General features: G+C 47.4%; 1 protein-coding gene across 1 annotated transcript in view; it reads left to right on the forward strand.

The window, feature by feature from the left end:
- jak1 (Janus kinase 1) overlaps nt 1–24,856 on the forward strand; it is a 127,178-nt gene that overhangs the window by 27,071 nt on the left and 75,251 nt on the right. Inside the window, exon 2 of the mRNA XM_084311266.1 lies at nt 22,333–22,556. Coding sequence (XP_084167392.1) covers nt 22,340–22,556 — 217 coding nt within the window. The 5' untranslated portion in view covers nt 22,333–22,339. The remainder of the gene's footprint in view (nt 1–22,332; nt 22,557–24,856) is intronic.

Consider the following 24,856-nt stretch of genomic DNA (forward strand, 5'->3'; position numbering starts at 1 on the left):
CGGCAAAAAGTTACTTCGTTTCTGTAACGCGTTACTTTGTAACGCGTTAGTCCCAACACTGGTTATGACTGACATCTACAGACCCTCATCTGTTATGACTGACAGCTACAGACCCTCATCTGTTATGACTGACAGCTACAGACCCTCATCTGTCCCTTGCTTTATACTGTTTACTTGTATTCATAGTTCATATTAAGATTACATTTGATTGCCTATATTTATTGTGTTTCTTCTATTACCCTGCCCATACCTGTACCCCCCCCCTTCCCCGTGCTGCTATGACGCCTGGATTTCAAGGGGATCAATAAAGGAATATCTCATCTGATCTTATATTGCCCCAGGGCTAATCTCTAATTGGCCCAGAGTAGGGCTGCACGATTAATCGATTTTAAATCGAAATCGCGATTTGGAATGATGCAATTACCAAATCAAAAAAAAAAAAAAAAAAAAATTTAACCAGGAAGTCCCATTGAGATACAAGATCGGTTTGGGAGAGGGAGGTAAGGGGTTTTAGATTGTGTGTTGTGAAGTCCCGAACAGACCCACCGCGTAGGCCAGATGCAAGCCGCATTTTACAATAAACCTCTGTGGGGCTGCTTAAAAAAATATATAATTATAATCGCAAATTTTATCGCAATCGCAATATCTGTCAGAAAAATTGCAATTAGATTCTTTCCCAAAATCGTGCAGCCCTAGCCCAGAGCTGCATTGATCTGGATCAGCCGATATTGTGATGATGTCATCAGGAGGATGGTGACCCACTAACGTCAAGGGGGACACACACACACACACACACACACACACAATAAGGTCAGCATTCTCTGTGTGTGTACGTGTACAATGAGTCAGCACCCTGTCTCATCCTGTTTGTGTGTGTGGGGCGGGGCGGGGGTGCGCCGATGAGGTCAGCACTCTGTCTCTGGTGTGTGTGTGGGGGGGGGGGGGGGGCTCAGTGATGTCATCATCTGTGTGTGTGGAGGGGGGGGCGGGGGGGGCTCAGTGAGGTCATCTGTGTGTGCTAGGCCTGGAGGGGGGCTCAGGCCTAACAAAATTAATAGTTGGTTTCAGGTTGCCGACCGACCCTGCCGATTTAGGTGCGACCCAATATATTTTATGAGTTTTTAGAAAAAATTATATTAAAAAAAAAAAAAAAATTTTTTTTTTTTTTTTTTTTTTTTTAATAAAGTTTCATAGAAATCTTAGTCAAACATTTAGTATTATGGATATTAAACATGCTGGCAGAGTACATGCATCCATGTTGTTGTGAAAATTTTTATTAAATAAAGAAATTCCCTATCCATAGTCGCCGTGGGAAAGAATAAAATAAAAAAATAAAATAAAATAAATTCCCTACCTACCCATGGCCAAACTGACAACCAACCTGAAACCAACTATTAATTTTGTTAGGCCTCAGTGAGGTCATCTGTGTGTGTGGGGGGGGGCTCAGTGAGGTCATCATCTGTGTGTGTGTGTGTGTGGGGGGGGGCTCAGTGAGGTCATCATCTGTGTGGGGGGGGCTCAGTGATGTCATTATCTGTGTGTGGTGGGAAGGGGGGGGGCTTAGTGAGGTCATCATCTGTGTGTGTGTGGGGGGGGGGGGGGGGCTCAGTGATGTCATCATCTGTGTGGGGGGCGGGGGGGGGCTCAGTGAGGTCATCTGTGTGTGCTAGGCCTGGAGGGGGGCTCAGTGAGGTCATCTGTGTGTGTGGGGGGGGGCTCAGTGAGGTCATCATCTGTGTGTGTGTGTGTGTGGGGGGGGCTCAGTGAGGTCATCATCTGTGTGGGGGGGGCTCAGTGATGTCATTATCTGTGTGTGGTGGGAAGGGGGGGGCTTAGTGAGGTCATCATCTGTGTGTGTGTGGGGGGGGGGGGGGGGGGGCTCAGTGATGTCATTATCTGTGTGTGGCTGCCTGCTCAACACAGGCGTTTCCTACAAAGCTACAAAGATTCAAGCGTTTTGATCCCAGCTTCCAGTCACAATAGATGAAGCGGATGGTGATGGACATGTATAGCTCTGTGATGAACACTTGACCACATGTCTGGTCAGTGCATAGGGCTGGGCCATTAAGCCAGTTTCAATTACAATTTTGATCATGAAAACAAGGTAGTCAAGATAAAACTATTATTGTGTGCCACATTGCTCTAATTTTGTCTTGTGTTGTAAATGCAGTAGGGATGCCCCGATCGATCGGCCACCGATCGTTATCGGCCGATAATCTGTATAACATGATGTAAAACATGATCCAATTCTTAGCGGAAATCTCACTCGCTGAGTTCTGTCTCGGAGCTGCAAACTGCCGCTCCGTCTCCTCCTCCTCCTGCCCCTCCCTTACCCATGTAAACAAGCTCGGGCAATAGTCTGCTCTAACCTAGTGCATGAGACCTCTGTGAGCTAACGTTAGCTACCGTTACTGTTTAAACAGAATGACCCAGTCAACTATTCACTTTTAGTTTAATACATGAGGCATTGTTAACGGTATCTAGCCGGCTAGCTACTGATAGCTCCTGATATCAACAAATGCTCCAGCAAGTCTAGTAGTAAGTAGTGGCATAGCTCACTTTAGCTCACGTTAGCTCACGTAGCTCTCTGTTCAAACGAAACGTCCCATTAAACTAAATAGTTCACTGAGGCGTTGTCTAACGTTATCTAGCCGGCTAGCAGTAGCTACAGATAGCTCCTGATATCAATGTCTTATAACACTGATTCGATGCGTATTCGAGCCTGAGGGCATGTTGAATGTGATCAATAGGGTCCAGCTGCAGCTCCGGAGAATCCTGGCCGTAGCTGGAGGCTACTCAAGTCAAGTCAAGAGTTTATTTGTCACGGCATACAAGTATACAATGAAATGCGGGTGGTCTTGCCCGCAACGATGTGCAATACAGTAGACAACATATAATAGAATCCAATAAAACAACATTGTGCAATAAACAGGTAACATAGTGGGTAGGGATGCCCGATCACGTTTTTGCCACCGATACCGATCACTGATCGTCGTGAGCCATATCGGCCGATACCGATCCGATACCGATTGTTTTTGATTAAAAGAAATTAAAATGTATTTATATAAACTTTTTTCTTTTTTTCTTTTTTTATAAAATATATATTATATAATTAGACTTGTACTTGTATTATCTGCGAGACATCGCCACCACGCAACAAGCTCCACTGTCTGTGTGTACTCTAGTAGCCTCCAGCTACGGCCAGGATTCTCCGGAGCTGCAGCTGGACCTATACTCGAGTAGCCTCGAGCTACGGCCAGGATTCTCCGGCGCTGCACCTGGACCCTATTGGTATAACGTTACTTAACTGTGCTCAGCAAGCCCTCAGCTCGAATACGCATCGAATCAGTGTTATAAGACATTGATATCAGGAGCTATCTGTAGCTACTGCTAGCCGGATATATAACGTTAATACAACGCCTCAGTGAATTATTTAGTTCAATGGGACATTTCGTTTTGAACAGTGAACTAAGAAAAATAATAATTTATATAATTTTTATTTATTTATTTATTTAATCAAAAACGATCGATATCGGATCGGTATCGGCCGATATGGCTCAAGACGATCGGTGATCGGTATCGGTGGCAAAAACATGATCGGGGCATCCCTAAAATGCAGCGCACCCTTCCTTCACAATGGTGCACTCCGCCCCCTCAAGCCCACACAGTAGTTTCAGCTGGTGTTGAGAGGGAGGAGGAGCCATGGTGCACTCCGCCCCCTCAAGCCCACACAGTAGTTTCAGCTGGTGTTGAGAGGGAGGAGGAGCCATGGTGCACTCCGCCCCCTCAAGCCCACACAGTAGTTTCAGCTGGTGTTGAGGGAGGAGGAGCCATGGTGCACTCCGCCCCCTCAAGCCCACACAGTAGTTTCAGCTGGTGTTGAGAGGGAGGAGGAGCCATGGTGCACTCCGCCCCCTCAAGCCCACACAGTAGTTTCAGCTGGTGTTGAGAGGGAGGAGGAGCCATGGCGCGTTTCTCCAGTTATTTTTTTAATGTCTTCTTTGGTAACTTGTAGAAGACGACAGAAAGGCAGCCTTTGGTCGAGAAGATGCATGTTCTTGGTATCTAAGGACATCTATGGATCTTATGGAATGTATTCCCAGTGTCAGAAATATTGTGTCTGTTACTAGGCTTGAGTAAATAAAAAATTGTGATGAACCAAAGGAGAATATCAATTTTATTTTATTTGTCCATCTTTGACAGTGAAAATAACACCATACTATAAATTACCAGACATGAGAAATTGCCACTGAACCCATTCAGCACCTTCTTGAGATCACATGTACAAAAAACTAAGCAAATGAATAAAGGGAAGATGATTAAACAGGAGATTTTGTAGAGACGGTACTAGGGCTGAACGATTAATAGATTTTTAATCGAAATCGCGATTTGACATGATGCAATTTAACCAGGAAGTCCCATTGAGATACACGATCTCCTTTGCAAGGGAGACCTGGCCAAGATGACAGCAATAACATTTGTAATACATCACACAGCAATAAAATGTGCGATACATCACACAAGAACATAATAAATGTGCATGTATACAATACATCACATGTAAACACAAAAACACAAAGCAGAATAGTCTACATGATAGTAAAAGTGTATAATACAGGGTAATACAGTAATTTTGCTGATGTCTGGTCTGACATCAGAGGAGTTTGATAGTATTTACTGAGGATTGCCAGATAATGTTGATATTTAAACAAAAAAATAATTATAATACAAAATAAATTTACATACATACATGCAACATAAAAAAATGTGTTGTAGGAACAGTTTGGGAGAGGGAGGTAAGGGGTTTTAGATTGTGTGTTGTGAAGTTTAGACTTCAGAGAGGGAGAGTAAAGTACAGAAAAAAAGGTACCGATTCCCAGGTCAAAAGAAACATTTTCAGACTCTGTGTCCCGAACAGACCCACCGTGTAGGCCAGATGCAAGCTGCATTTTACAATAAACCTCTGTGGGGCTGCTTAAAAAAAATTATAATCGCAAATGTAATCGCAATCGCAATATCTGTCCGAAAAATCGCAATTAGATTATTTCCCAAAATCGTCCAGCCCTAGACGGTACTGAATTCTGCCATCCGGACACATGCAATTTGAAATATGATTATAGAATATCAGGCCTATAAATTACCTCATTATGGCCAGGCCAAGTCACACATCTATGGATCGGGCCAAATCTCCCCTTTCCAATGGCAGTTCAATCTGGATAGTATCACCAGGCGTGATTCACAAACCATGAATGAAATCTACTGTAGGTACAGAGTTACCTTTTTATAATGTAAATTTCTCCTGCATTTTTCATCAGATTGCAACGCCGTTTTTTGCTAAACGAGTAGACGTTCACAAAAAGGTAGAGGTTGTTTTATGGCAATAATGTTCAGGTTTGTGGGAGATGATCCCGAAAAATTAAAAAGTTAATCTAGGAGTCAGATGATTGGCAGGGGCTGGCCTGATCTAGGAAGTGTATTTTTATTTATTTATTCGAAAGCCCATCGAAAGTCCTGGGTCTCCTCTCCTCATAGGACAAAAAAAAAATCCTAGCATCAATTCTTTTTCCGACTACTTAACATTTCTATTACTTATATTTCACTAATAACACTTTAAACTAGGGATATCGGCAGTAAAATGTGATATCGGAAAATATCGGTATCGGTAAAAAAAAAGAAAAAACAATAACAATATTTGTTATATATATATCCAGTGAAATGATTAGTTAGCTGAAATTATTCAGTTTTTTGGGGGGGGGGGGGGGAAACCCTGCATATATCGGTATCGGTTGATATCGGTATCGGAAATTAAGAGTTGGACAATATCGGAATATCGGTATCGGTAAAAAAGCCAATATCGAGCATCCCTACTTTAAACCATTGGTAAACAAATGTATTGCTGAAAATATACACGTTGACTGCTGTTTTGACAGGGTTAGGGTCTTTACTCTTGGCTACATTTGATAAAAAAAAACGCATGATATCATTTGACAACACCCAGACAACACCCAGACAACACCCAGACAACACTCGGACAACACCCAGACAACACCCAGACAACACCCAGACCAGCGTTTCCGTTAGCCGGTAATTACCGGTTTTTGACCGGCAAAATCTGTTGAAGTCCGACTTATTTAATATCTCCGGTCTTAATGTCCGGTGAAAATAATTCCCTGAGTCTAAGCACAATTTGATTATTTGAATTGTATTAAAATAGGCTAAAATTAAATAGCCTATGCGATGAACGAAACGATCATTACATTTGTTTCCTCGTTGCTTCTAATAATGACAACGACGTTGTCGGCGAGAGCTTAGTGCTGGGTGTGCGGACTTTTGTGTGAAGCTGCAGAGCCAGAGAGGCAACGGCACAATGCAGTATTCCAGCAGTACTCCAATTCGGCCATTTTCAGCCAATGTTGGGTGGGGGGCGCTGTTGTGCGGTTCCCAGAAAAGAGCCAATAACAGCTAAATCAGCTTCTCTGCAGCGCCATACTCTTTGCAAATAAGTCGTTGCGAAGTGGAGAGAGTCGTCACGCAAACCACGATAATGTTGCCGTCTCTCTGCTTTCTCAGTTCTTCGCTTGATATAATTAATACAAATGTCCAATATAACGGAATTCGTTAGCTCATAAAAATGTGATTATAACAGACTGCTGTTTAGTGTCGGACCGACTGCCCACATACGCGTCTATTTTAGTTCAAGTCAGCAGCAGCACGGAGTATCGAGGGACTTATTTTATTTGGAATATATTAATTAATGACTGTATACGCAAAAGTAGCCTAGTTTTAAGTAATAATATTATAAATCTACATGCCTTGAGGATGACATTCTTTATATAGCCTGCCTATCAATTGTTTTAAAACTCAATAAACTATGACCGGAATTAATCTCATTTGTCCGGTAGATTGAAATCTTGCAGGTCACGGAGACCGGCAACAATTTTTTCTAACGGAAACCCTGACCCAGACAACACCCAGACAACACTCGGACAACACCCAGACAACACCTGGACAACACCCAGACAACACCCAGACAACACCCAGACAACACCCAGACAACACTCACACAACGCTCAGATGCCATTACTTTTCTTTTTATCTTGTATTCTATTTATTCCCCACGGATAATGATAGGCTTAGCTATATATATCATATTGTTAAGTAGCCTATATATCAATCTCATTTGTTTTTAATCTTGCAACTAGGGGTGGACGGTATAAACGGTATACGGTATAAACGGTATGAATTTGCTCTACGGTATGGATTTTGACTATACCGTCTAAACCGGTAGTGCAGCTCTAAAATACCAATGACGTCATGTAACCACAGCGCGACTATTTCACTCGCATTTGCCCCTAAAAATAGATAGAATTAGTCATAGATAATAGATATGTGCGAACTGGAAAAAGTTATTTAGGAGGCTTCGCGCAGTGGGCGTGCCAGCCCCTACCGCACGCATGTAAACACGGATCTAGTAGTCTAGTGGGACGGGACACGGGAGCTCAGCTGTCGGCGGCGTCTCCCTGAGCTAACGTTAGCTTAGCTACCGTTACAAAATGACCCAGTCAACTATTCACTTTTAGTTTAATACATGATGAGGCATTGTCTAACCGAACGGTATCTAGTCGGCCAGCTACCGATAGCTCCTGACATCAACAAACGCTCCACAAAGTCTAGTAGAGAGAGACGTGTGTGTGCTACCTGTTAGCCGTTAGCTCACGTTAACGCGAGTTAGTTCACCGTTCAAAACGAAATGTCCCATTGAACTAAATAATTCACTGAGGCGTTGTATTAACGTTATATATCCGGCTTAGCCGGATAGCTCCTGATATCAATGTCTTATAACACTGATTCGATGCGTATTCGAGCTGAGGGCTTGCTAACGTTATTCCAATATAATAGGGTCCAGGTGCAGCGCCGGAGAATCCTGGCCGTAGCTCTGCTCGAGGCTACTGAGTATAGGTCCAGGTGCAGCTCCGGGGAAACCTGGCCGTAGCTGGAGGCTACTAGAGTACACACAGACAGTGGAGCTTGTTGCGTGGTGGCGATGTCTCGCAGATAATACAAGTACAAGTCTAATTATATAATATATATATTTTATAAAAAAAAAAAAAATTATATAAAATAAAAAAAATTTTTTTATCAAAAACGATGATACCGTGATATATACCGTTACCGTCTATGCTTCAAATTATACCGTGATATAAATTTTAGACCATACCGTCCACCCCTACTTGCAACACACAATTACCATCACACAGACACGCACACTGTAACTGAGGGGTACAATTCCCTGACTGTATTACTAGATATGATACTTACTACCACTACCTTTGTACTTTATATTCGGCCACCCAGTACTCGGCATAAATATATTATGATAAACACTCTCACGTAGATGAAACGGATCCAACACAAATGTACGAAGTCGAAGTATGTATTTATTACTACACAGCAATGGTGTGTAGAGCAAGCACTTAATCACTTAATTACATTTATGAATTGAAATAGTATGCACTTTTATGGCAAAGAGTATTCGTTGGTATATCAATAGAGAATGTCCAATCTCTGGTGGCGCAGGCGGTAATATACGACCTGGAATAGTTAAGGAATAACAGCAATGATACTTTAATGATTATAAGACTGGATACACTAAGGGGGTAATCCGGTTGCTTGTAAGACAACAGGAGTAGGAGGGGGGGGGGGGTAGAGTCTGGCTGCCTCGTCCGGCCAAGGGTATCCTGGGTGAACCCACAGTTGTGCAGCTCGGTGCGCCAGCGATCCTTGGACCACAGATGAAAGCAGGTGGACTCTCTGTGAGCCGGCTCTCTCCGTCCACGGGGGAGAGACGTGAAGCGACCTCGTCTTGCAGAGCGTCTCCTCACCTTGCGTCCTCTCCAGGGGGGGGGGTTCCAACACACGGCAGTGTCGGGGGTCTTTATCCATGGAATAATCACTGTACACAAAGCATAATCCGTGCCTGGGAAGGCGGGCTGTCGTCGGTAGAATAATCCGGTATACAGGTCCACTCGCTCGTCTGCTCTGGGGCTCCTCGGATGCAGTCTCACATGGGGTCGACCATCCTGGATAAGCAGCCAGTTCTCTGCCCGAAACGATGGGGTGCTGGCTACGGTAGTATTCTCACCGTACGAAGCACTATATTAACAGACTATTATTAGCTTAATAGACTACGTCCAACTCGACGATATAGTGCCAAATATGACTATTCAAATATTAATATACACGATGTCTCAATACCGATGGTAGGCCGAACTTGGCCTTACTCCCACACGTGGCGTCGCGGGGAGGCTTTACGTCTGTCACTCTATTGGAGGGTAAGAAACTGGACTGAAAAGGAAGTCCTACTTTAGTAGCGCAGTATATATACGCACTATGAACAAATAGTACCGTTAGTGGTGCGGTAGCCAGATTCCTACGCGGAACTAGGACTTGTTCGTACATGTTGAGCGGTACGTTTGAACTGGGTCTGGGGGGTATGGCAGCCTGGCACCAAGGTCTCGACCAATAGTAGAATGGAGACTATTATGGGATGTTCAGTAGGCTAGAATGGATATTCAATGCATATTGTACAAGGAATATACAAGGGATATCAGGGAATATTAGAGAATATACAAATATAATTAAATATATATATATAATAAATATATATATTCGGTTTAATCTGGCCCTTCACAACACACACACGCACGCACGCACGCGCGCGCGCGCACGCACGCACGCACGCACACACACACACACACACACACACACACACACACACACACACACACACACACACACACACACACACACACACACACACACACACACACACACACACACACACACACACACACACACACAAACACACACACACACCCCGTTCCTGGATCTGTTCCCAGTTCCCAGAGGCGGCTTTTGGAAAGATTAAAATGGGTCACACTGCCGATACCGGCCCTGAATACAACCCTCACACTGCCGATACCAGCCCTGATACCAACCACCCTCACACTGCCGATACCAGCCCTGATACCAACCACCCTCACACTGCCGATACCAGCCCTGATACCAACCACCCTCACACTGCCTGTTGTGAAGGGCCAGATTAAACCGAATATATATATTTATTTATATATATATATTTAATTGTATTTGTATATTCTCTAATATTCCCTGATATCCCTTGTATATTCCTTGTACAATATGCATTGAATATCCATTCTAGCCTACTGAACATCCCATAATAGTCTCCATTCTACTATTGGTCGAGACCTTGGTGCCAGGCTGCCATACCCCTCAGACCCAGTTCAAACGTACCGCTCAACATGTACGAACAAGTCCTAGTTCCGCGTAGGAATCTGGCTACCGCACCACTAATGGGACTATTTGTTCATAGTGCGTATATATACTGCGCTACTAAAGTAGGACTTCCTTTTCAGTCCAGTTTCTTACCCTCCAATAGAGTCACAGACGTAAAGCCTCCCCGCGACGCCACGTGTGGGAGTAAGGCCAAGTTCGGCTTACCATCGGTATTGAGACATCGTGTATATTAATATTTGAATAGTCATATTTGGCACTATATCGTCGAGTTGGACGTAGTCTATTAAGCTAATAATAGTCTGTTAATATATAGTGCTTCGTGCGGTGAGAATACTACCGTAGTCAGTACCCCATCGTTTCGGGCAGAGAACTGGCTGCTTATCCAGGGTGGTTGACCCCACGTGAAGCTGCACCCGAGGAGCCCCAGAGCCGACGAGCGAGTGGACCTGTATACCGGATTATTCTACCGACGACAGCCCGCCTTCCCCGGCACGGATTATGCTTTGTATACGTTGATTATTCCATGGATAAAGACCCCCGACACTGCCGTGTGTTGGAACCCCCCCCCCCTGGAGAGGACGCAAGGTGAGGAGACGCTCTGCAAGACGAGGTCGCTTCACGTCTCTCCTCCGTGGACCGGAGGACGCCGGCCCACAAAGAGTCCACCTGCTTTCATCTGTGGTCCAAGGATCGCCGGCGCATTGAACGGCACTACAGTGGGTTCACCTGGGATACCCTTGGCCGGATGAGGCAGCCGGATTCTACCCCCCCCCCTTCCTACTCCTGTCGGCTTACAAGCGACCGGATTAACCCCCCCTAGTGTATCCAGTCTATAATCATTAAAGTATTATTGCTGTTATTCCTTAAACTATTCCAGGTCGTATATGTACCACCTGCGCCTTCAGAGATTGGACATTCTCTATTGATATACCGACGAATACTCTTGCCATAAAAGTGCATACTAATTCCCATTCATAAATGTGATTGATTTGATTAAGTGCTTGCTCTACACACCATCGCTGTGTAGAAATAAAGACCTATTTCTAATTCGTACATTTGTGTTGGATCCGTTTCATCTACGTGACAGTGTTCATCATAATATATTTATGCCGTGTACTGGGTGGCCGAATATTAAGTACAAAGGTAGTGGTAGTAAGTATCATATCTAGTAATACAGTCAGGGAATTGTACCCCTCAGTTACAATTGGTCCTTCGAGCCGGAGGGTAATCAGTGTAATATTAATATAGTGTTATTAATATTGAAATGGCCTATGATGAACACTCCACGAAACGATCCTCCTAACCAACGCCCGCAGCGCGAACGACGGCTCCCTCAGTACTTAGAGGCTTACGCTGTCAGTCAACAACCTAGTCTTCTACTAACAGTAAACGCGGTAAAACTAGAAAGTAAAAGTATGTCTAACCCCAACGCCCAGACTACCCCGACCATAGAGGCCCCTACGGGCTCTAATGTAACTGACCAAGTTCACTGTGGGGACCAGTGGGAACCAGACATGACTTCACACCCCGCCAGTACTGAAGAAGTAGTCGCCGTTGAGTCCCGGGAGGAATACAACGCTACCGAGAGAGAACTCGGCACGGAAGAAGACGGGGAGAGCACCGTGGAGATAGAGCTCCAAGGCTCCGCAAGGAGTACCCCGAGGGAAGGCTCCCCTATACAACCGCCTTCTCCCAGCGAGGCAGAGAGGACCCTACAGCAGGCCTTCCTCATCAGCCTGAACGCCGCTGCTGAACGCGACCGACTGCAGATCCAGCAGCGGAGCGAAGAAGAGCATATACGTCTAGAAATAAGACGCATTCAGAGGGAAGAGAATGTGGCCCGAGACCGAGCAGACAGCCAGCGAGCAGCTGCTGGTGCTCTACGGGACGCAGAGCGCGACAGACAGCAAGCGCAACTAATAGAACAGCTGATCAGACGGACAACACCCTCTCCCTCCGCCAGAGGCTCCAGGAACTCGTCTAGACACACCTCCAGGGCGGCATCCCCTAGCCGAGTAAACAACCCTGAACTTGACCAACAGACGAGGTCTATACCCCCCACAGACCACCTCCCCCCACCGGTCCAAGCGAGACCTAGCAACCGGGAAGGAGCAGCATATCCTGTGGAGAGGCTAAACCAGAGACTACAAGCACTGGATGACCTAACTGAAGACGAAGAGGAAGAGGAGGAGAACCACGCCCGACGACAGCACAGTACTCTACCGGACCAGGAGGTCCGGTACAGCCCAGGCTATACTCCCGCGGAGCTGCGCTACAGACCCCCGACTCTATACACGGGTGAGCACGACGCACGACCCGCACCGAGGAACAGCACCTGGACAAGCGGGCCATGGTACACTGCCGGTACCAGCCCATACCAAGGAGCGGGAGGAGACTCGCCTAGGAGGCCTCTCCCCCAACGCTCGCCGATGTATCCACAGTCAGCGTCATACATTGGCACGCCTATGGTACCCGACTTCACCCAAGAGAACCGGGCCCAGTATACAGAACTCCGCATGTGTCTGGAGACCATGTTGGTGGATGTATTGGATGAACGCCATAAATACGCCATCCTACTGAAGCACTTAAAGGTACCCCGCGCACATAATATAGCGCTCGCCTACGCGACTTCCACCACCCCATACACAGCAGCGCTGGTAGCATTGGACCAGAGGTATGGGCGCATATGGGATTACGTGATCCAGGAGATCCGACACATCGACCGCTTACCCCCAGCAATAGACAATCGAGCACTGGACGACCTGTCCATCAGAGTGCAGTCCCTGGTAGGGATGTTGGGAGCGCAGAGAGAGAAGGGGAGGCATGAACTTTACGCCAACTCAAATGTGGAAAGGATCTTGGAGAAGCTGCCGCCCGCTCGACAGGAGCGTTTTAGGCGACAGAGAGACCACCGAGACCCGAATGGCCCCGAACCGAACCTCCTCGATCTAGCAGACTTCCTGGCGAGAGAAGTCAGCAGCCTACGGCTAGATACATTCGGACGGAGCACCCCTGGCTCCAGAGAAGGAACCAGACGACTAAATGATGGAAGAAGATCGGTGACTGTGATGCACCAATCGGAGTCAGTACCGAGCAGCAGGAGCCACAGTACCCCCTCCAGAACGGAGAAGTGGAAGATAGTGTGCCCCTACTGTGAGAAAGAACACTGGCTAGCGCAATGTGACTCCTTCCCCAAGCTGAACGCGGAGGAAGCAAGTCAATGGATAAAGTCCAACAAGCGCTGTTTTCGCTGTGCGCGCTCACACATGGCAGCCGAATGCCGCTTAAAGAAAAGGTGCACCAAGTGCGATGGAGCCCATCTGGACATACTTCACGACAGTAACAGACGGCGCCCTTCACCCGCACCATCCAGCAGCAAAGCGAGCGTCATGTACATCGATCCCGCCAGCAGCAGTGGAGCCCGAGTACTCCTAAAAGTAGTGCGTGTGACACTAAGCTACCAGAATAAAGTCCTGGACACTTACGCCGTCCTCGATGACGGGTCAGAGAAGACCCTTCTGCTCGCCTCCGCTGCGGCCCAGCTAGGGCTGCGGGGAAGCGAAACCCAAATGACAATTCGGACAATAAGACGAGATTTGAAGACGATAAAGGGCGAGAATGTCTCATTCTCTATCGCAGCAAGCGGCCAGCCTGAGCGACGGTACCAGATTACAGACGCTTTCACCAGCCAAGAAATAGGACTGTCGCAGTACACATACCCCGTCGCCAAGCTGATGGAGAAATATGCACATCTGTGCAAGTTACCGATCCCGCTCATAGACAATGCTATGCCGACCCTGTTGATAGGCTCCGACCATACAGACCTCATTGTCCCGATAGACCGGGTTCATACCGGACCCCGAGGCTGTCCTGCAGCAGTCGAGACCCGTTTGGGATGGACTCTCCAAGGCCCGCTCGCCAAATCTCTCAACCGAAGTACAGCCACTAGATGTCTCCACTCCCGAGCCACTAGATGTCTCCACTCCCGAGTCACAGAGGGAGAAACCGCACTCCTGCAACACGTAGAGCGGCTATGGACCTTGGAACAAATGCCCTTTAAGAACGGAAGGAAAGACATTCGCTCTAAAGATGACATTTACGCCATTCACCTCCTCGAGACAGGGACCAAGAGAGTCCCGGTCAACGGCGTGTTGAGATACGCCACGCCACTCCTGCGGCGAGAAGGAATGCCTACTTTCCACGCCAAGACAGACGCCACAGAACGGTACCTGCTGAACACGGAGCGGCGCTTAGCCAAGAACCCCGCCCAAGAGAGTGTATACCGCGCTGAGATTGAGAAGCTCATCACAGCGGGACACGTCACAAAGATGGACATTAAAGAGGCTGACCAGACCACTGAATCGTGGTACGTGCCTCACCACAAGGTCCATCACAACGGTAAAGACCGCATAGTATTTAACTGCAGCTACCAGATCGGATCCCAAAATCTGAATAAAGAGTTACTGCCCGGTCCCACACTCGGCCCCTCCCTACTCGGCGTTCTACTCCGCTTCCGCCAGGAAAAGGTGGCCATCAGCGGGGACATTAAAGGAATGTTCCTGCAGGTGAGATTAGTAGAGGAGGACAAGCCCCTGTTACGGTTCCTATGGAGAGAGAAGCCAGGAGATGAGCACCCAGCCATCTACCAATGGGAAGTCCTCCCCTTCGGAACGACGTGCAGCCCCTGCTGTGCTACATTTGCACTACAGAAACATGTAGCAGAGGACCCAGCAGCGGACGAAGAGGTCCGACACAGCGTAAAGAACAGCTTCTACGTAGACAACTGTCTACAAAGCCTTTCAACCCAGGAAGAAGCCGAGGCTCTCCTGATTAAACTCCGCGCCTCATTGATCAAAGGCGGCTTTGATCTCAGGCAGTGGGCCAGCAGCGATCCGCAAGTACTGCGCAGCCTCTCCTCCGAGGACAAGGCAGCCAGCAGCGAGACCTGGATGGCTACAATCCCGGGAGAAGCCCAGGAGATGACCCTGGGATTGGTGTGGCGATTCAAAACAGATTCGCTTCACTACAGACACAAGCCCCTGACTACGGAGCAGGGAAGGCCGGCGGCGGCGCCGACCACCAGACGGAGTGTGTACACAACACTCGCCCGACAATATGACCCGCTAGGATGTATTCTACCGTACACCACCAGGGCAAAAATGATTGTACGAGCATTGTGGGACAAGGACCAGGGCTGGGACGACCCCATTCCCGCACATCTTGCATCCACCTGGAGAGAGTGGGAGATGGAGCTCCACTCACTCCCAGGCGTTAATATGCGCCGAAGCTACTTCCCACCCACGGTGAGGCCAGAGACATGTAAAATGGACTTACACGTCTTCAGTGACGCCTCAGAGGTCGCATACGGATCAGTAGCCTACTTGCGGGCCCAAGAAAGGGGGGGAGAGATCTACACAGCATTTGTCCTCGCCCGCTCGAGAATAGCCCCACGCAAGCAACAATCTATCCCACGTCTAGAGCTCTGCGCAGCCCTAGCCGGAGCGCACCTAGCCACGCTCATCCAACGTGAGCTCACCATACCGGTGTCTAGAACAATCCTGTGGTCAGATTCCACGACAGTACTCGCCTGGATCAAATCGGACTCATGCAAGTACAAAGTCTTCGTGGGAGTCAGAGTCACTGAGATTCAAGACTTAACCGGAGAGTTAACCGGAGAAACAGAGTGGCGCTACGTTGATACAAAACAGAACCCAGCTGACGTCATCACCCGGGGGATGCCCCTAGATGACCTCACCCGTCGCAATGTCTACAGTGACGGCCCCGCATTCCTAAGACTCCCGGAAGGACAGTGGCCCATGCCTATCCCGAGGGAAGCAAGTCCAGAGGAGGTGGAAAATAAGAAGTCTGTGTTCTGTGGATTGAGCACCGTAGCCTCCACCGACCCTAACATAGACGATTGCACGTCCATAGAGAGTGCACAACAAAGAACATTCCTGCGGTACCACCCGGAGTGCAAGTTCCCCGCTGATATGTCAGCAGCTAACTACGAGGAAGCAGAATTGCTTCTACTGCAGCGAGCCCAGAGAGACTCGTTCCCCGATGAATTGGCCTGTCTACAGGGAGGAAAGCCCGTCCCATCCGACAGCAGATTAATTCATCTGGCCCCCGAGAGCGACGCTCATACCCTCATCAGAGTGGGTGGTCGCCTACGCAGAGCCCCCAATCTACCGGATGACATTAAATACCCGATCGTATTGAACAGCCGACACAAGGTCACAGAGCTGATCATAAAGAAATACGATGAGGATGTACATCACGCAGGAGCAGAAAGAGTCTTCGCGGAAATCAGACGTCGTTACTGGATCCTACAAGGAAGAGAGGCGGTACGACGCTTCCAGCGAACATGTCTAGACTGCCGCAAGTGGCGCGCGTAGCCCAGCATACCAAGGATGGCTGACCTTCCTCCATGTCGCCTCCGAATCGGTGACAAGCCATTCCACTCAACGGGTATGGACTGCTTTGGCCCGCTGCACATAAAGAAAGGAAGAGGAACCGAGAAGCGGTGGGGTATTGTATTCAAATGCATGACCACCAGAGCGATACACATCGAGCTTCTCCCGACCATGAGCACAGACTCATTCCTTATGGCCTTCCGTAGATTCACATCACGGAAAGGAAGACCGTCTACCCTATTGTCCGATCATGGGACAAACTTCAAAGGCGGCGAAAGAGAGCGGAGAGAGAGCTTCCAAGCTATGGGCCCAGAACTTAAGACCCACCTCGCTCCAGCACAGGTTGATTTCCAATTCAACCCCCCAAACGCACCCCACTTCGGTGGTACTTGGGAACGGGAAGTGCGTTCCATAAAGACAGCCCTGTATGCCGTACTTGGGGCCCAGACTGTGGCGGAAGAAGTCCTAATGACAGTCCTCACGGAGATTGAGGGAGTATTGAACTCTAAGCCCCTCGGCTACGTCTCCAGCGATGTGGCGGATATCGACCCAGTTACCCCCAACACACTCCTGATGGGGCGGCTAGATCCTGCATTACCCCAGACAATGTACCGGCCTGAAGAAGCGAACGGCCGACGAATGTGGAGGTACAGCCAAGTATTAGCCGACAAGTTTTGGAGCAGTTTCCTACTGCACTACCTACCGTCTCTACAGACCCGCCAGAAGTGGGTAAAGGAGAGAGACAATTTGACAGAAGGAACAGTCGTCATGATTATTGATCAATCACTGCCCAGAGCTATGTGGCCGGCCGGCCGCGTAAGCAAAGTGATCACCGGTGCCGACGGCAAGGTCCGAGCAGCTGAAGTGCTCGTCCAGGGTCGCACTTACACCCGTCCCGTGGCGAGGCTCATAGAACTGCCCCGACTCCCAGACACAATCGATGATGACCATGACCCTATAACCCTATGACTTTGTGAAGTTGACTGACCCCTACAGCAAACCCTTATGTGTAAATAGACAACGCGATTAATCTGTCTCTGCTTAACTGATTAGGTCTGGGACCAATCAGGGGGTGGCTGTTGTGAAGGGCCAGATTAAACCGAATATATATATTTATTTATATATATATATTTAATTGTATTTGTATATTCTCTAATATTCCCTGATATCCCTTGTATATTCCTTGTACAATATGCATTGAATATCCATTCTAGCCTACTGAACATCCCATAATAGTCTCCATTCTACTATTGGTCGAGACCTTGGTGCCAGGCTGCCATACCCCTCAGACCCAGTTCAAACGTACCGCTCAACATGTACGAACAAGTCCTAGTTCCGCGTAGGAATCTGGCTACCGCACCACTAATGGGACTATTTGTTCATAGTGCGTATATATACTGCGCTACTAAAGTAGGACTTCCTTTTCAGTCCAGTTTCTTACCCTCCAATAGAGTCACAGACGTAAAGCCTCCCCGCGACGCCACGTGTGGGAGTAAGGCCAAGTTCGGCTTACCATCGGTATTGAGACATCGTGTATATTAATATTTGAATAGTCATATTTGGCACTATATCGTCGAGTTGGACGTAGTCTATTAAGCTAATAATAGTCTGTTAATATATAGTGCTTCGTGCGGTGAGAATACTACCGTAGTCAGTACCCCATCGTTTCGGGCAGAGAACTGGCTGCTTATCCAGGGTGGTTGACCCCACGTGAAGCTGCACCCGAGGAGCCCCAGAGCCGACGAGCGAGTGGACCTGTATACCGGATTATTCTACCGACGACAGCCCGCCTTCCCCGGCACGGATTATGCTTTGTATACGTTGATTATTCCATGGATAAAGACCCCCGACACTGCCGTGTGTTGGAACCCCCCCCCCCTGGAGAGGACGCAAGGTGAGGAGACGCTCTGCAAGACGAGGTCGCTTCACGTCTCTCCTCCGTGGACCGGAGGACGCCGGCCCACAAAGAGTCCACCTGCTTTCATCTGTGGTCCAAGGATCGCCGGCGCATTGAACGGCACTACAGTGGGTTCACCTGGGATACCCTTGGCCGGATGAGGCAGCCGGATTCTACCCCCCCCCCCTTCCTACTCCTGTCGGCTTACAAGCGACCGGATTAACCCCCCCTAGTGTATCCAGTCTATAATCATTAAAGTATTATTGCTGTTATTCCTTAAACTATTCCAGGTCGTATATGTACCACCTGCGCCTTCAGAGATTGGACATTCTCTATTGATATACCGACGAATACTCTTGCCATAAAAGTGCATACTAATTCCCATTCATAAATGTGATTGATTTGATTAAGTGCTTGCTCTACACACCATCGCTGTGTAGAAATAAAGACCTATTTCTAATTCGTACATTTGTGTTGGATCCGTTTCATCTACGTGACAGTGTTCATCATAATATATTTATGCCGTGTACTGGGTGGCCGAATATTAAGTACAAAGGTAGTGGTAGTAAGTATCATATCTAGTAATACAGTCAGGGAATTGTACCCCTCAGTTACACTGCCGATACCAGCCCTGATACCAGCCCTGATACCAACCACCCTCACACTGCCGATACCAGCCCTGATACCAGCCCTGATACCAACCACCCTCACACTGCCGATACCAGCCCTGATACCAGCCCTGATACCAACCACCCTCACACTGCCGATACCAGCCCTGATACCAGCCCTGATACCAACCACCCTCACACTGCCGATACCAGCCCTGATACCAGCCCTGATACCACCCTCACACTGCCGATACCAGCCCTGATACCAGCCCTGATACCACCCTCACACTGCCGATACCAGCCCTGATACCAGCCCTGATACCAACCACCCTCACACTGCCGATACCAGCCCTGATACAGCCCTGATACCAACCACCCTCACACTGCCGATACCAGCCCTGATACAGCCCTGATACCAACCACCCTCACACTGCCGATACCAGCCCTGATACCAGCCCTGATACCAACCACCCTCACACTGCCGATACCAGCCCTGATACAGCCCTGATACCAACCACCCTCACACTGCCGATACCAGCCCTGATACAGCCCTGATACCAACCACCCTCACACTGCCGATACCAGCCCTGATACCAGCCCTGATACCAACCACCCTCACACTGCCGATACCAGCCCTGATACCACCCTCACATTGCCGATACCAGCCCTGATACCAACCACCCTCACACTGCCGATACCAGCCCTGATACCAACCACCCTCACACTGCCGATACCAGCCCTGATACCAGCCCTGATACCAACCACCCTCACACTGCCGATACCAGCCCTGATACCAGCCCTGATACCAACCACCCTCACACTGCCGATACCAGCCCTGATACCACCCTCACATTGCCGATACCAGCTCTTATACTAGCCCTGATACCACCTTCACACTCCACGCTATGGTAGTGCTTGTGCCAGCACAGTAGATACGATTCAAATACATGTTTTATATATAGGCTATATACATATTTAAATCAATATCTGACTTTTGAATAAAATAGGCTCAGGAATCAGGATTCTTAAAGATAATTAGCCTAAATCCATGTCAAAAATAGTAGCCTATAGTAAATGTATGCATGCACACACACACACAAGAGGGAGAATAGCTTATAGCAGACTTAATGATTTTACAATATTTTTGCTAATGAAGTAAAATATTTATTATCATCAACTATCCAGTTAGTTTTTATAGTGTAACTTTTGGTAGAGAGAGGGAGAGAGAGACGGGCTCAGCCCCCCCCCCCCCCCCCCCATTTCCTCACTATTGGAACTCCACGAAACTGATTTCTCCTGTGCCTGTGAGCTAGCTTAGCTTAGTTAGCATTAGCATTAGTTAAGGTTTTTACCACGACGGGCATACAGGAATGGCAATGATGTAAAGGACCCGTTGCTCGCGGAGTTTACATAATAACAGCGCGACTCGCAAGAGGAGTTATCACAGGCTGTATGACTATGCGTGCACCTCATGGTACCAAAGCACCTCAAAGGCGCTTAAAACAAAATTACAAACATCACAAAACAAACTGGTCAGACTACTACTTGACCTGAACCCCAGAACCCACCTCACCCCTGCCCACTTTGACAACCTAGGATGGCTTAGAGTAGACGACAGAGTACAGCAACTTGCAATGGGCCTGGTCTTCAAGATACACTATACGACCGGGGTGCCCATGTACATGTCAAAATACTTCCCAAAGGTCAGTGAATACCACAACCACTACACCAGAGGAAGCTCAACAAATCATGTTAAACCCAGATTCGGCTCAAACAAGGGACTAAACACGTTTCGCAATTATGCCACAACAATGTGGAACGCCCTACCCAAAGCTGTAAAGGAATGTGAATCCCTGCCCACATTCAAAACCGCTCTTAAAGAGCACCTACGGGAGGCTGCAATTCGAAACTGGCCACCGTAAATGCCCAAAACCCCCACCACCTCCTAATAGACAGTCTTCTCCCCACCGCATGTATATATTCCCTCCCCGCCGTATGTATATTTCCCTCCCACCCACCCACCCCCTCCTAATGTACAGTCCCCTCCCCATCATATGTATATACTCTGTCAGGATCTAGGGGTAACAGTACTGTATATTTGAATACCGCGCGCTTATGTCACAAATGTATCAGTACTAAATACCTATATGTCCCTATGCCATAAATGTCATGTATGTTGTTGTGTATGTCATAAATGTCTATATGAAATGAAAATGGGGGACCCTGATGGAAACAAGACAAACGTCTTTCTCAGGTCTGCATCCCCTTAACAATTGTATGTATTGAGCCGTACTGTATTGTACCCATTCTGCAATCTGTTAAATAAAGTTTTCATTCATTCATTCATTCATTCTGTAGAACGCGAGGCTGAAGAGCTGCCATAGCTTCTAATATTTAAGGTGGGGGTATCGTGCTCAGCCCCTCCCTTCCAGCTGGAGTGAAACACGGAAGTTATCAAATGCGAGTGAAACGGGCACTGTGACTCTTGAGTCCTGGCTCTAGACAGAATCACGAATAGTGGTTATTTATGTTATTAAATAACGAAAGTTATTTAGATTCACTGTGCATTAGTTCGATTACACGTTGCGCATGTTATGACTTTGATTACAATTAACAATACAACGCGTCGATCATGAATATGCAAATCAACTCAATTTCATAGTCGATGGTGTCGACATGGCCGACGAATCGTGACAGCCCTAGTTTGGTGTCATTAGACAAGAAATGATGGACACAATGTTTTTTCTCCATTAGAGAGATTAACATGCTTCTGTGTTATGAAATGCAGCAAATTGATTTCTGACATATTCTTGCGTTCTTGGTGTCAGACTTTGGTATCAGGGAAATTCTCTGTCAAAACAATAACCTGATTTAGCCTGATATCAGACCGATATCCTATACCAGTATCGGTGTCAGCTCAGGGCTAGGTTGCTAACCCTCCCTCTCTCTCCCCCCCCCCCCTCTCTCCCCCCCCCCCCCCCCTCTCTCTCTCTCTCTCTCTCTCTCTCTCTCTCTCTCTCTCTCTCTCTCTCTCTCTCTCTCTCTCTCTCTCTCTCTCTCTCTCTCTCTCTCTCTCTCTCTCTCTCTCTCTGTGTAGGGTGTACATGCCAACACACACCATGATGGAGCTGGGCCGCCAACTGTGTGTGAAGATGAGGAGGTCTGGCAGGAGGAGCGAGCTCACCTCCTCCCCCAGCTGCTCCTCGTCCTCCACGCGGGGCCTGGAGATCCACTTCTACCTGCCCGACACGCGCCAGCTGGAGTTCTTCAAGGACTGCCACACGGCAGAGCAGCTCTGTGTGGAGGCAGCCAAGAGATGCGGTAAGCTGCCTGACCGTGTGTGTGTATGTTAGGGCTGGGCGATTTAAATTGAAGTTACGATTTTGTCTTCCCGATACCACAGAGAATCGTGATTCTATCTTCTACCGATTTTCTAAATCAAATTCCAAATTCCCACAAAATCGACCACAAACTGAAATGCACACGCTTGAGCGGTGCGGATAGTAGAATATTATTTTAAGTTAAGTTTCCCCCTCAAATCATAACTCCCCTCTCTGTGTCCATGACATTTATTTATACCAATTAGGGGTGGACGGTATGGTCTAAAATGTATATCACGGTATAATTTGAAGCATAGACGGTAACGTATCATATCGTATCATATCACGGTATCAGTGTTTCCGTTAGAATATTTTTTTTGCCTGATAGGCAGGCTATATAAAGAATGACATCCTCAAGGCATGTAGATTTATAATATTTTAACTTAAAACTAGGCTACTTTTGCGTATAAAGTCATTATATTCCAAATAAAATAAGTCCCGAGTCGAGACTCCGTGCTGCTCCCATTGCAAACAGCGGGGCTGGATGCTGGATTTTGCTAGAAGCATATGTAGCTGCAGAGCCGCAGAGCCAGGGGCGCTTTCAGGTCTGGCACTGTGCAATACTCCAATTCAGCCATTGGCAATTCAGCCGTTGGGTGGGGGGGCGCTGTTGAGCGGGCCTGTGACCAGACCTGAAAGCGCCCCTGGCTCTGCGGCTCTGCAGCTGCATGCTATTCGCAAATCCACTGCTGCAGCCGTCCTCCCGCTGCAGCCGTCATTATCATAACACTACACACATATCATAATGTTTACAGCAAACTGTAGTTGATCACCAGGTATGTTTTATTAACGTAGAATAATTCATATATGAAAAACGATAGGGAAATATCTTACCTTTCTCCACTGGTTAAAAATGCCAGGAACTGAAATTGAAACTTGCTGTGCGCCGCGGTGATATGTGTTTATTATGAAATGACAATTGCGTGTTGACACGCCCACTGCGCGAAGCCTCCTAAATAACTTTTTCCAGTTTGCACATATCTATTATCTATGACTAATTCTATCTATTTTTAGGGGCAAATGTGATTTGAAATAGTCGCGCTGTGGTTACATGACGTCATTGCTATTTTAGAGCTGCTCTACCGGTTACACCGTATAGTCAAAATCCATACCGTAGAGCAAATTCATACCGGTTATACCATATACCGTTTATACCGTCCACCCCTAATACCAATACCTGGCAATGAAGTGCTTCTGGCTTTAAACATGATTTGATCAGTTCTAAATGTAACTAAATCCATACATGATGTTGACGTCTGACTTTAAAAACAAGTGATCAGTCTGCTCACAATACCATGCATGATTTATAATCCTTATTGCTCTGTTATACAGTGTGGGGGCACTTATCAGCACGCTCCTAACAGGCACAGGCTCCGCTCCGATCTATTACAGCCTAGTGTGTATCTATCACAGCCTAGTGTGTATCTATCACAGCCTAGTGTGTATCTATTACAGCCTAGTGTGTATCTATCACAGCCTAGTGTGTATCTATTACAACCTAGTGTGTATCTATCACAGCCTAGTGTGTATCTATCACAGCTGTAAGATTCTGATCAAACTGGCCAGTATCACGTCTTCGTCTGTTTGGCTCTCCATCCAATTCCTCTGCGTTGTGTACTTTTAATGGTCCTGAGTCCTGACGTCTCCGATACTGGTAGATAAGATCCTTATCTTCCCCCGTTAGTGCAATCCATAAACCATAATACTTCTCCACTTCCGTAAGAATTCGACACTTCGACACTGTGAGATACCTTATGAGGAGAAGCGTTGTTTTATTGCTATAAACAGAACCTCATAATCAGATGTTATCAAATTGTATCGTCCTTGAAGAGTCTATTCTAATGATCTCTCGGTGTGTTCAGATTGTCCTTTTGTTATTCAGTCCAATAGTGGTCAGGCCTAGTCGTTAGCCTGAACCCTCCTCGTGTTAGCCGAAGCTAATGATGTCGTGGCATTCTTCCTCCTCCCCCCCCCCCCTCTCTCGTGATAAGAGGAGAGAGTGTCTTCGTGTGATCTCAGTCCTACTCGCTCTTGGTCAGATTCTAGTCTTTTAACACTAATAAACTCACGTTTCATTAAGATGAACCTCTCTCCCTCCTGCCCTGGGAGACAGTACACTCTAATCTCAGATGTTCTTCTAAGGAATTCATAACAAAACCCTCGCTGACGCGGCCTGTGCCTGTGAAATCACTGGTTCCACCACCGTCAATATCACCGTCTCCTGCTTCCATGCACATTTCG

Source organism: Notolepis coatsorum (assembly GCF_963971535.1).
Source record: "Notolepis coatsorum genome assembly, chromosome: 3".
Lineage (NCBI taxonomy): Eukaryota > Metazoa > Chordata > Actinopteri > Aulopiformes > Paralepididae > Notolepis > Notolepis coatsorum.